The sequence below is a fragment of the Arachis hypogaea genome, chromosome 2, assembly GCF_003086295.3.
Source record: "Arachis hypogaea cultivar Tifrunner chromosome 2, arahy.Tifrunner.gnm2.J5K5, whole genome shotgun sequence".
Classification (NCBI taxonomy): domain Eukaryota; kingdom Viridiplantae; phylum Streptophyta; class Magnoliopsida; order Fabales; family Fabaceae; genus Arachis; species Arachis hypogaea.
Genome location: NC_092037.1, coordinates 93,795,770 through 93,809,091, shown reverse-complemented (window position 1 = coordinate 93,809,091; position 13,322 = coordinate 93,795,770). Strand labels below are relative to the sequence as shown.

The 13,322-nt window shown below is 31.4% G+C and overlaps 2 protein-coding genes across 2 annotated transcripts; both read left to right on the top strand.

The window, feature by feature from the left end:
• The first annotated feature begins 424 nt into the window (after positions 1–424).
• LOC112751769 (protein transport protein Sec61 subunit beta) lies at positions 425–863 on the top strand. The gene has a single exon (XM_025801021.2). The coding sequence runs from the start codon at positions 429–431 to the stop codon at positions 675–677; it is 249 nt and encodes an 82-aa protein (XP_025656806.1). The 5' UTR covers positions 425–428; the 3' UTR covers positions 678–863.
• A 2,557-nt stretch (positions 864–3,420) lies between these two features.
• On the top strand, positions 3,421–7,899 carry LOC112751762 (leucine-rich repeat receptor-like protein kinase PXC2). The gene is made up of 2 exons (XM_025801008.3): positions 3,421–5,655; positions 6,146–7,899. Exons 1-2 carry the CDS (start codon positions 4,217–4,219, stop codon positions 7,605–7,607), a joined length of 2,901 nt encoding a protein of 966 aa, XP_025656793.1. The 5' UTR covers positions 3,421–4,216; the 3' UTR covers positions 7,608–7,899.
• Positions 7,900–13,322: the final 5,423 nt, after the last annotated feature.

Here is a 13,322-nt window from a genome sequence, read left to right as displayed (position 1 = left end):
AGTTTTGAATTGCTACGATTACAGAAGCACCCATTGCGTTTTTTATGCACGTTTTTGCAATCACAGTATTCACGTTGCAACAGCAATTTAGAACCATGGTTCTAGGTTTGAAACTTACATGTGACTCGTTGATTCCATGTATATATATATATGTATATATGTCGGTGCGGCACTCTATCAAAGATTCTAATAACAGTAGTGAACTTGAAGGAGAAGGATAAGAAATCAAAGTCAATATTAGTCTGTCAAATCCTTAATTTTACTTTTTATATGGTTAATTGATCATGATTATGTTATTCCTTACTTTATTAATTGATTTGAGGGTTTCTGTTGCATGGCGGTAGTGTGTAATTCATGAGAAGCTTAACTTGTATCTGCATAGGTGGTAGTTTTCACATTATTATTGTTTGAATGTATGTTGCAGAAAAATGGCTTTAGGAGGAACAGCTCCCCCAAGAGGAAGTGCAGCAGCAGCTGCTAGCTTGAGGAGAAGGAGAACAACCAGCGGTGGCGTCTCCGGAGGAGCAGCTGGAACCATGCTTCAATTCTACACGGATGATGCCCCGGGCCTCAAGATCTCTCCAAATGTGGTTCTTGTAATGAGCATTGGCTTCATTGCATTTGTTGCCGTCCTTCATGTGATGGGCAAGCTTTACTTTGTGCGTAGGGAGGCATAAGGATAAATGACATGTAGTTCAAAGTTCATTTTTGTATTTTTATATGTTTCTGTTGTGGAATTTGGATTTTCTGTTCATGGATCCATCTCCTTATTTTTGCTATAGTTTTTTAACATTGATGAACAGTAGTGGCCCTGAGAAGATGTATTGAGAAGATATATTTCTGTTGTGTTTCTTGAACGTAAATACTTTTTAGTCCTGCATATTCTCTGAAAGTGATAACACATTAGTAGAATATGGTTGATAAAATCATTGTTAAAGAATAAACTCCTAAACTTAGATGAATGACTTTTTAGTCCTGCTTATTCTCTGAAAGTGATAACACATTAGTAGAATATGGTTGATAAAATCATTGTTAAAGAATAAACTCCTAAACTTAGATGAATGACGGAACATGTATAAACCAGGAATGCAATGGTTTACTCAGTTTGCTGCTCCTATTGTCTGTTATTCAAGTTGTGAATTCTTACTCTATCACCAAGTTGTGAATTCTTACTTTATCACCATACGAAAGAACACTTTCTAACAGATTAAAAACATTAACATCATCTAATTCACTTCCTCATTATCAGCTGTAAGTCGAATCTCTTCCAATTGGAGAAAGCCTAAATTCCAATAGATTACATCATACCAATGCCCTGTCGCGATAAAAAAGAAAATAGTAATCCTCTGCTGATCAAATTGTTAGATATTCAATTCTGTTTAATATAGGCTCAAATTAAAAGCTCGTAAATAGTCACCCAAATGGTTCCATTACAGAGCAAAACTGCTATTTGCACGGTTTCAACCAAAAAGTTTTATCTTAATTTGATGCACAAATGATATAGCACGTTAAATACATTTATCTGATTAAATTTTATCTTTTTGATGATTATTCATGCTATATATTTTAGAGAAACTTATTTTGCTGGAAATATTTTATAAAATGATCAAAATTTTTTATGTAAGATGACCGTTCACTTAATTAGTGTTAGAAGTAGTTAATTTTGCTAAATTAAAATGCATATTTAGATATTGGGTGTAAAATATGTACACCATAGTAAATTGATCTAGCTTGAAGCAGATTATTATGACATAACAAATTTAAACAAAATATTCTGTTATCCGGTTTGGGTGGCATCATTTTGTTTGTTTGGTGGGTGCTCTTCTTTTCATGCATGTTCTTCTCTACCAAGACAATAAGCACATTCCATGACATCAATTTTGATATGACGCAGATAACACTGCACAATACTGTGATTCTCTGAATGAAGCAACCGGATTCTCTTCTGCATGCCAATAGCAAAAATGAATCGCATGAGAAGCAGTTACGTTACGTCCTCTCCAACTGTTTATACGTTAATACTTCATCATTCTCTTATTTTCTTCTTAATGATTTAACATGTTTAAACTAAATTGTTATTTAACTATTCTCAACTATTAAATACAACATATTGAGTACGATGGCTTGTGATTGTGTGCAGTTTCTGAAAACTGCAAGACCACAACAACTTTGGTCCGTGAGGGAGATTCATATTCTACTGTTCAATGAGTAGTTCACACAATATGACAAGATATTTATGTTTGGACCGAGTGAAGAAATAATCATATTTCATCAGAATTTCTGTTACAAACAAGTCTTATCCAATGATTTATCATTTATAAGTTTCTCGCTTTAGAAAATCCAAAATACTTTTTCCTAATAATTTATCTTGCTTTAATTTGTATGAATTATCGGTATAAAATATTTGATGCAAGTATTTAATTATGAAAATTTGTTTAACATTTTTCAAAAAAGCTATAAAACACCTACATTGACAAAAATACAATACACATGATACGAGATAATCAGATATACGAATTTTAAATTTGTGTAAGATATAAGAGTACAACATATACATAAAATATTAAGTAATATTTTAATTATTTTAATAAATAATAATAATATATATTATTTTTAAATTTATTAAAAAAAAAAGTTAAGAATAAGGCGCTGACACCTGATGGTGTCTAAAAATGTGTCCGAAAAAATATTTTTTTATTAAAATATAGTTGAATACGAAAAATAGGTGTTTTCTTGGGAATGTGTTCAATAATATACGGAGACAAAATGTCCGCTGCTTCATAGAAAAAAAAAGTAAAAAGTATTACGTATTATCACATAATAGATCTATTTTATATATCAAAGCATGCATAATAATCTATCATGTGACATTGTGACCATATATAATAGAAGATAATTTATCCTCTAGTTTTCAGAAAATACTAGAATCATCGAGAATACTGTTAACTATACATTATTAGTGTATATAATTTAACTATCTACTATTTATTTATTTGGTTTAGGAACTACCTAATAACTTTAAAACCTTTTGCACAAACATTTAATCAAATTACATATCAAGTAACTCCTTTACATTAGCAATGTATAATAATTAAACTCACTTATAAAAACATTTCTTATCAACTATTTTCATGCTATATAAGGTAAACTACATTAAGAAAAACATAACGTAAGTAAGAAGTTTATGAATTTGAAAAAGAAAAAAAAAGTTTTCCTCCTCCAAAAATGGACAATACAATCAAGCATGTGAGTGAGATCTGAACGACGTAAGATGGAAAAAGGTGTGTATGTCCCAAAACAAAAGCACCAACCTAGATTCATGTTTGACCCAATAAGCCATGCGCCACACCATGCACAAAAAACATCATAGGCCATATAGCATTTAACATTATAATGTTACTTAGAAAAACAAAAAGCTTCACTCTCACACTATCTCTCATCTCATTCATTGTGTCTTTCTTTTGCCGTTGGAAGCTTTAAATGCCTCACTTTAATGCCTTACTTTAATGCTCTTCTCTACCCTCTATCACTATGCTTCCCTTCCCTCCATAGTTTCCTTTATTCATTAGTATCTTATATAGTCTCTTCCCTCTTTCAGTGTCAAATCAAAATTCTTCTTTTGAATTCCAAATTCACCTCAAAATCATACTCCATTGTCACTATTTCATACATATATCTATATGGATCCTTCACTCTTAGCAGTTCCTACCGTTTTGCTGTTTTGTGTCCACAAACTGTTTGTAATTCTTCCTCTATGAACATAATTTGTGTCATTCTCATTTCTCAACTCTGCTAGCTTTTCTGCAAAACTTCAAATTCTCTTGGAAGGACTGCATTTGAAAAAGTCGAAAGTAAAGTGAGTTTATTGAAGTTGCTTTACTTTGTTCTCTTCTTTTGTTTTTCTCATCCTCACATGATCATTGTCTAGTCCAATCCTTTGTTTGCATTCTTCCCCTTTTTGTTATATCCACTGAGATTTGGATTCTTGTTATCTCTATTCAGTGTCTTTTCCATCTTTGTTCCTTTCTCTCTCTCACACACATACATTACTTTTACTTGCATTTGAAACTTTCATATATTGATGTGCAACAAAGTGGTGTTGGTGTTTTTTGGTTCATATGTGATTTGCTTTGTTGGGACCCTCCAACTTCTCTTTCCAATTCAAGCAGCTATGAAATGACATTGTTCTTGTTAGAGGATATCTTTCTGCAAATTCATGATGCAAGTGCTGTTATTCTTCCTGTCCCATTTTCTAGTTCTCTTTGGTCAAGTGATCTCAACAGACACAGTTTTCAATGATGATGTTCTGGGGTTGATTGTGTTCAAAGCTGCTCTACAAGACCCAAATGGGAAACTCACTTCTTGGAATGAAGATGATAACAATCCTTGCAATTGGGTTGGTGTGAAATGTGACCCTTCAACTAATAGGGTAAATGCCCTTGTTCTTGATGGATTCTCTCTTTCTGGCCACATTGATAGAGGCCTATTGAGATTGCAGAACCTTCAGATTTTGTCACTTGCTAGGAACAACTTCACAGGGAGCATAAACCCTGATCTTACCAGCCTTGGGAATTTGCAAGTTCTTGATTTCAGTGAGAACAATCTATATGGACCAATCCCAAATGGTTTTTTCCAACAATGCTGGTCTCTGAGATCAGTTTCATTTGCAAATAACAACCTTTCAGGTAAAGTTCCTGAGTCTTTGAGTTCATGCACTTCATTGGAAACTCTAAACTTTTCCTCTAATCAGCTACATGGTGAATTGCCATCTGGGATATGGTATCTGAAGGGTCTGCAATCATTTGATTTTTCAAGTAACCTGCTAGAAGGAGAGATTCCTGAAGGAATTCAGAATCTGTATGATTTGAAGGAGTTAAGGCTTGGCAAGAACCGACTCTCCGGCCGGCTTCCGGAGGACATTGGAGGCTGCTTGCTGTTAAAGTTTATTGATTTCAGTAATAATTTTCTCTCTGGGAAAATTCCTGAGTCAATGCAAAGGCTCACCTCATGCACATCACTCAGTTTGCAGGGGAATTCGTTCACCGATCACATTCCGGATTGGATTGGAGAATTGAAGAGTTTGGAGATATTGGACCTTTCTAACAACAGATTTTCTGGTTGGATTCCAAAATCAATTGGAAATGTTAATTCACTGAGTGTGTTGAATTTATCCAGGAATGAGATCACTGGGAACATACCAGATTCAATGATAAACTGCAACAAGCTTTTGGTTCTTGACATTAGTCACAATCACATGGCAGGGATCCTTCCTTCATGGATATTCAAGATGGGGTTGCAAAGTATCTCACTTTCTGAAAACAACTTGAGAAAATCCATACCTGTTTCTTATCATGGTCTTCAGATTTTGGATTTGTCATCAAATGCATTTTCTGGCAAAATTCCATTCAGCATTGGAGGACTCAGTAGCTTGCAAGTGTTGAATTTGTCAACCAATAACATCTCTGGCACTATTCCAGTAAGCATAGGAGAACTCAAATCTTTGTACATTCTTGACTTGAGTGGGAACAAGCTCAATGGAAGCATTCCTAATGAAATAGAAGGTGCAGTTTCTCTCAGTGAACTGAGGCTACAAAAGAACTTGTTGAGTGGAAGAATTCCAAGACAAATTGAGAAGTGTTCATCCTTAACATCCTTGTAAGCTCTCTATTCATAGCTTCCATCTTTCATGCTTTATTATTGTTAGAGATATAACTATTCATATGTATCTTCTTATCAGCTTAAGTTTTTGAGAGGAGTAGTATCATGACATGCTATCGATCTTTATTGAACTCCAAAAGAGAGAATTTCAGCATAAGACCAATAAAAAAAAGTCTATGCAAAAATTCACGCAAATCCAAAAAGAGAATCTTGTATGAAGGGACGTGTTAGAGATATAACCATTCATGTGACTCTTTCTATCTAGCTTAAGTTTTTTTGAAAGAAATGGTTTCATGACAATTATTTATTTTTTTTAATGTGAGTGATTTACTTATAAAAGATTGAAATGCTAACAATTTAGAACTAAGCAAGCTTCCTGTACTTAAAAGATGTTATTCATTTGACAAATTCTCCCAACAAAACTTCACTTGATTTTGTTGAAAATAGTAGTGAAGATTTAAACAGTTATTGATTGTCAATGCTGCAGGAATCTTTCACACAACAAGCTTATTGGTTCAATCCCTGCACCAATTGCAAATCTAACCAATCTTCAGTATTTAGATTTGTCATGGAATGAACTCTCTGGAAGCTTACCAAAGGAGCTAACAAATCTTTCCCAAATTTCATCATTCAATGTTTCTCACAATCATCTTCAAGGAGAGTTACCAGTTGGTGGTTTCTTTGATACCATATCTCCCTCTTCTATCTCTGGTAATCCATTGTTATGTGGTTCTGTCTTCAATCACTCCTGCACCATTGACCATCAAAAACCAATTGTCCTGAATCCGAATTCTTCTTACTCCAACTCAGGAGCATCCTCACAAAATCGCCATCATAAAATCATCCTCAGTATATCTGCACTTATAGCTATTGGTGCAGCTGTTTTCATTGCCATTGGTGTGGTGGTAGTTACTGTCCTAAACATCCATGTGAGGTCCTCAACTTCGCATTCCCCGGCTCAATTTGCATTATCCGGTGGTGGCGACGAAGACTATAGTGGTTCGCCCGCGAAGGATCCAAACTATGGCAAGCTAGTTATGTTTTCTGGCCATGCAGAGTTTGCTGATGGGGCTAATAATCTTCTAAACAAAGACAGCGAAATCGGCCGTGGTGGATTCGGAGTTGTTTATTGCACTGTCCTTCGCGACGGCCGTTCTGTTGCAATCAAGAAGCTTACAATCTCTGGTTTGATAAAGTCACAAGAAGATTTTGAGAAGGAAGTTAAGATCCTAGGGGAGATCAAGCACCAGAATCTTGTAGCACTTGAAGGTTATTATTGGACTTCATCATTGCAGCTTCTTATTTATGAGTATTTATCCAGAGGGAGTTTGCATAAGCTTCTACATGATGAAAATAGCAAGAAAGTTGTGCTTTCTTGGCAACAAAGATTCAAGATTATTCTTGGCATGGCTAGAGGTTTGACCTATTTGCACAAACTCAACATGATCCACTACAATCTAAAATCAAACAATGTTCTAATAGATTGTTCTTATGAGCCTAGAATTGGAGACTTTGGCCTTGTGAGGCTATTGCCAATGCTAGATCATTATGTCTTGAGCAGCAAGATACAGAGTGCACTTGGATACATGGCTCCGGAATTCGCCTGCCGGACGGTTAGGATCACGGAGAAGTGCGACGTGTACGGCTTCGGAGTCCTTGTTCTTGAGGTGGTGACAGGGAGAAAGCCTGTGGAGTACATGGAGGATGATGTGGTTGTGCTTTGTGACATGGTGAGAGGTGCATTGGAAGGAGACAAGTTAGAGCAGTGTGTTGATGAGAGGCTTTTTGGTAATTTTGCAGCAGAGGAAGCAGTTCCTCTGTTGAAATTAGGGTTGGTTTGTGCTTCACAAGTCCCATCAAACCGTCCAGATATGGCTGAGGTTGTCAACATTCTTGAAATGATCCAATGCCCTTCAGAAGGACAAGAAGAAATACAAATAAGTTCTTGAAAAATATAGTGTTTTTTATACTCGTTTTTTTCGCACATTGAACCGATTCATTCTCTCTTACTAATCTAGTAGTTCAGGTGACGAGAGGGTGAGTTGGTTCATTGTACGAAAAAAACAGAACGAGTATAAAAAACATTTATCGTTGTAAGTCATAAAGATTGGGAAACAACATATAGTACTTGCTTCAAAGCTGCTATACAATGCAAGGAATATTCATAGCTATGTTTGTTCTGTTTAAATGAAGCGTATGGAAATATTTAAATCCAAACAAGTTATGAGTCAAGTTTAACAAGTTTTCTTGTTGATTTTTATTTTATTTTTTATTTAATTTTAAAATGTTATGTTGATATCAGTGTTTTGATTATTAAATTTTTCTTCATGATTTTAGCGGATAATACATTGGTGTCACTATCATAATATTTCCCTAGAAAGCTTAATTGCTTTTTCGGAATTTAATTTAATTATTTTAAACTGCACTTTTATGATTTCTGTTAAGGAAAAGTATATGGAACCAACTAATAATCAGCCAAGAATGAAATAACATAATTAATTATAATTAGTTTTATTAATTTATAATTTAATTTGCTTTTTAAATTATTGTTGACCACATTCAAAACATGAGGGAAGATACGCTAGTATTAGGAGAGAATCACGGAACAGATGCTTTGATCAGTCATTAGTTGGTTTCATATAATTAATTATGTTTTATTAATGTGTAACACATGAAACATATAAATCATATCCAAAACCATCCAATTTATAAGAAAAAAAAACATCCATGTGCCTATCAGTAGCAACATCCGGTTAAAATTACCGGTGTCTCTGATTTATCAGTTAGCTGATTCTTGACTTATATAGAGTTGGTTCCTAACATTGTTGTTCTGTTAATAGTGGAAAACAGTGTTTGAATCATGTTGGCAGGAACCACATCGTAGTGTAATTAATGCACACTACTATATTATCAACATACTTAGTTTGTCAAGGTTCAATCAATAATTAGATATTCAATTTTGGTCTATTGATGTGATCGATTAGATACTCCTCAGTTTATTTAGAAGGGAAGTTACTAATATTTTTATGGTTTAATAGATTTACAATAGAGTAATGTTATATATACATCAAAATTAGTCACTAAAATTAGTCATTGGTATAAAATACATATTAAAATATAAATATATATTGAAAATAAATTAAACTACACATATATATTTATACACAAATATATTAATAACTGATTTTAGTAGCTGATTTTAGTATACAAATAGCATTTTTATTTATAATATATACAAACATGGTAGATCATAGCATGATGCATGCATTTGTTGTTAATATTGGTTATACATGATCATTAGAGCTCGTTTGAAAACTATTAGAATTTATTTAAAAATTATTTAATATAAAAAAGAATTTATTTACTTTAAGAAAATAATTTATTTTTATTTAAAATTTAATTTTATAATTTAAAATAACTATAATATATTAATAATATAAAATTTAAATTTAAAAAGTGTGAGAATAAATTTGAAAATTAAACTATTTTTAGTCTGATTTACAAATGAAGAAAAAAAATTGAAATTTTCAAAGAATTTTAAATTATTTATTTTTAGTTGTTTCAAAAAAGAAAAAAAATTCAACTCTAGAGTAAATTCTAATTTTTAACATTTTAAATAAGGTCTAAAGTTGTGTTTGTTTTCAGGGACGAGACACCAAAACAAGGACACAAAGACACAAAATTGTGTTTGACAGATGAGACATGGACAAATATACTAATAAGGGATACAACTTATTTTTTATTTTTTTTCATTATTCTTGTTAATTTTTTATAATTATATTTTTTATTATTATATTTTTCTTCTCAAATTTTTTGAATGAAAGAAAATAAGAATAAATTAGATTTTCATAATTTGTTCTAGTTTATCACCAAACAGAATACAAAAATACAAAATTTTGTATCTCTATTCTTTGTGTCTTTCTCAATGTCTTGCCTTGTCATCTTCTCATAAACAAAGACTAAAACTAAGACTGGAGGACTAAAATTCAGTATTGTGTTTGGTGATTGAGATTGGAACAAAAATTTTAATTTCGAATACAAAATTTCAGTCTTTTCAGTATCCAGAACATAAAGACATATAAGACTAAAATTTTTAGAGACAAAGATTAAAACTTTAATAACATTTCTTTTTAAAAATATTCTCGTTTAATTTTCAAATTTTAAATATACTCTTTAATTTTTATATTTATCTTAAATTAAATATAATATTAAAACATAAATCAATCTATTATATTTTATATTTTTATACCAAAAATAATACAAAAACTTAATTTAATCTTTATTTGTGTGCTTTTGTCTTCCAAGTTTAATCTCTAGTTTCAATCTTCCTTTCAATGCAGCCTAAATATAATATACCTAGGTAGCTATGAATTATTAGTTAACCAATATTAATTTACATTATGAATTATGATCCGTCTAACAGAAATACATATCTATCGTCCTGATAATTATCTATCCATGTGTTGATAGGGGTACGGTATGAATAACTTAGCAAATAAATATCATAAACAAATAGCTTTTTGAGATCCAAAATGAAATGTGGGGAACAAAGCATGGCTACGGGGCATAGTAATTAGAACAAAGTATGAGCCACCACTACAAATAATGTAACAAATGGAAATGAAGGAAAAAAGAAAGTGATGAAAGAGGAAAAGCACTCCCTTGCTTTATTGAGACTCCAAAGGAAGAAATCGAAATTTCATTTGAAAGAATTTTTGTAACATTAATTAAAATTTAAATATTTTAGTTATATATTTTTTATCAACAAAATTAATTGTTTTAGCTATGTTCTACACTCGTCTGCTTACCAAAATGACTATGCTTTTAAATTCAATACGAAATGCTTTTACAAAATTTACATTCTTAAATTAAAATACATAAATAATTTTATATTTAATATATTTTTAACAAAATATGACTCACTATAAAAATATATAATAAGTCCACTAGAGAACTAATAAAAAATCAGCTAACTTCATCTAATAATTAATTATTGAATCACAGCCAAACAAACTTACTTATTCACTATTTTTTTTAAAAATATCCTTTTTTTTCTTATTCCTTTTAACATCATAGTTGTTTATTTCAAAATTTTCTAAATTAATTAGCTGAATTAATATTAATTCTTTGGACTTTTTCAAAAATATACTAATTTACTTGCCTTGATTGCCCTGTCAGGTTGTGCTAGTATAAACTCAATGATTAACGCTTGGATGTGAAGGTAATATGCTGTCTCAAATCTCAACGCTAAAAGAAGGAAAAAAAATGGCTATAGGACTAGTACAACAACATTATTAGTATCAAATACTATATGGTTCTTGGACATCATAAAAGCACATCAAGAAGAGTCATCCTTAGTCATGTTTCCAACTATATTATGTGCACTGCTGTTTCAGATTGCTGTCTAATTGAAAAAAGGGGGAACACATACTACTACAGCATACACTTTATAATAATATAATATAATGTAATCACACACTTTAATAATAGGATATAATGTTGGGAGCACGTTATTATATATTGTTTTACGTTCACGCTACCCTACATAATAAAAGATGTACAACATTATTATTAAGAATTAATCTACACGTAACAAATTATATTATGAAAACAACAAACTTCATTTTAAAAGTCCACACAGAAAAATTTTGCCATAAATTATTTAAAATTTTATCGCATGTTGTAGGACAATGTTTTGCACATTTATTTGTTATAGTTTAGACAATGTAATATATAGGGTTTTTTATTTAATGTGAAAAATTTGTTAGTTTAATTTTTTTAAAAAAAATATTTTATGACGAATAATCACTTATTTTTTCTCATAATTAAAAAAAAACGGTTTATAGCAAACTTTTGCGTGAGAGAGCGTAATAAAACATTATTGTTTAGAAGAACAAAGCATTATGCAATGATTAATATGAAGTTGGTCTCCCACCTCTGAGGTTCACTTTGTGGAGACACAATGATACTGAAGGCATAGCTTCAATAAGCACGAAAATGGAAAACGATACATCAAAAAATTGAACAAAAGCTACTCTTTGGAACATCATTATATTAATTTTTGGGTGCCCTATGCTTTTAATTAGTCTACCCCATGCGTATATGTGTGACAAAGGAGAGCCCGAGAATATATGAGATACTGCATATGTATATATAATAGTCTTTCAATTGAAATATTAATATTTATATCTGTTGCGAACATGTTAAAACAATGCATCGGAATTTGTAAGAAAGTATAGTTGGTTGTCATAAATATGTTAATAGCTTTGGATAAATTTCAAATGTTATTTCACGCTAGTAGTTAATTTCAAAGTTAATATGCATTCAAAATTCGATTATTTATTTTTACGATCACTTATATGTTATATCTACTTCGATCTATCTATCCATCTACTTATATCGGAATTGTGATTGGGCATTAATTGTCTTGACAAAACTGGAAAAAAGAAAATGAAGAAATGAGCAATTATAAAGAGGAGGCATGTCTGAGTCAGAGATAAAATTATGACTAAACTTCTCCCACAACTACTGATTAAAAGTTTTTTGCAAAGTTCATAAACGGCTTATTAATCCAAAAATATAAAGGGTCACTTGAATTTGTTGGACCCACTAAGGAGGTAAGCTGTAAAGTAAAACTCCCATCTTTCATGAGAATCCATCCAATTTTTTATATATGTGTGTTCAAACTATATCATAAAGACTAAATTAAATTAAATAGAAGTGACTAAGATCGCGTTTCATTTGTGATAATTAGATCATTTGATAAAAATATCAAAAAATTTCTAGCTAATGGGTTTATGAAACGAAAAAGAGTATCGCCAAATATTCAATATTTAATCAAGTGGAAGGGACACCTAATAATTAAAGATAGCAAAAAAGTTAGTAAAAATTTGTGGTAATTCTAAGAACTTTTAGAATACTGTTATGAACAAAATGTGATGAGAACATCTGCACTATACGTAAGGGAGAATGTCATGGTAAATTTTAAAATGTTACTTTTAATGGCGTTTGGATAAAAAGTTAGATAAACTCTAGAGTGTTTGGGATTGTTCACTACAAAAAATATTAAATACTGTCAAATTTAGCGTTGGATTTAACGTCAAATTTAGTGTCGGATTTATTGCTGGCGGATTTGGTAATATATTTGTTAGGTAAAAGAATAACCGTGTGAGGGAAAAAAGATTCATTGACGCGAGCATTACCACTCCCTCTCTAACCCTCTCATCTCTCCCTCAACATTTTCTTCGATGGCCTACTCTCCTTCTTCGTTTCTCTGTGTTGTTTCCACCGAACCGCTGCTGCTTCCTTCTGGTAGCATTTCCTTCTCCCGCTTCTTAAGTTTAGTTTTAGCTTGGTATTATGAATTTCTGAATGATCATTGATATTGGATGGTGTTGGAAGTTGAGTAAATACCCATAATAGTAGGTGTGTTCATAAAAAAAATCAAAATGTGGTTAACCGATTAAAAAACTATAATCACATTTTGGTTAACCAGTTTAATAAAACAATTTTAAAAATCATATCCATATTTTTTTAAATTGGTTAATTAAAACCAAATTAAAAAAAAAAACAATTTTTAACAGGTTAACCAAAACCAAAACCAAATTAAAATCAAAGCCTAATTTTAAAATCAAATTACATACTATCCCTCTCTCTCTCTCTCT

Coding starts and splice junctions, on each gene's coding strand:
- LOC112751769 (XM_025801021.2), top strand. CDS start 429: ATGGCTTTAGGAGGAACAGCTCCCCCAAGAGGAAGTGCAGCAGCAGCT.
- LOC112751762 (XM_025801008.3), top strand. CDS start 4,217: ATGATGCAAGTGCTGTTATTCTTCCTGTCCCATTTTCTAGTTCTCTTT. Junction 5,656..6,145: donor TGTTCATCCTTAACATCCTT/GTAAGCTCTCTA, acceptor TCAATGCTGCAG/GAATCTTTCACACAACAAGC.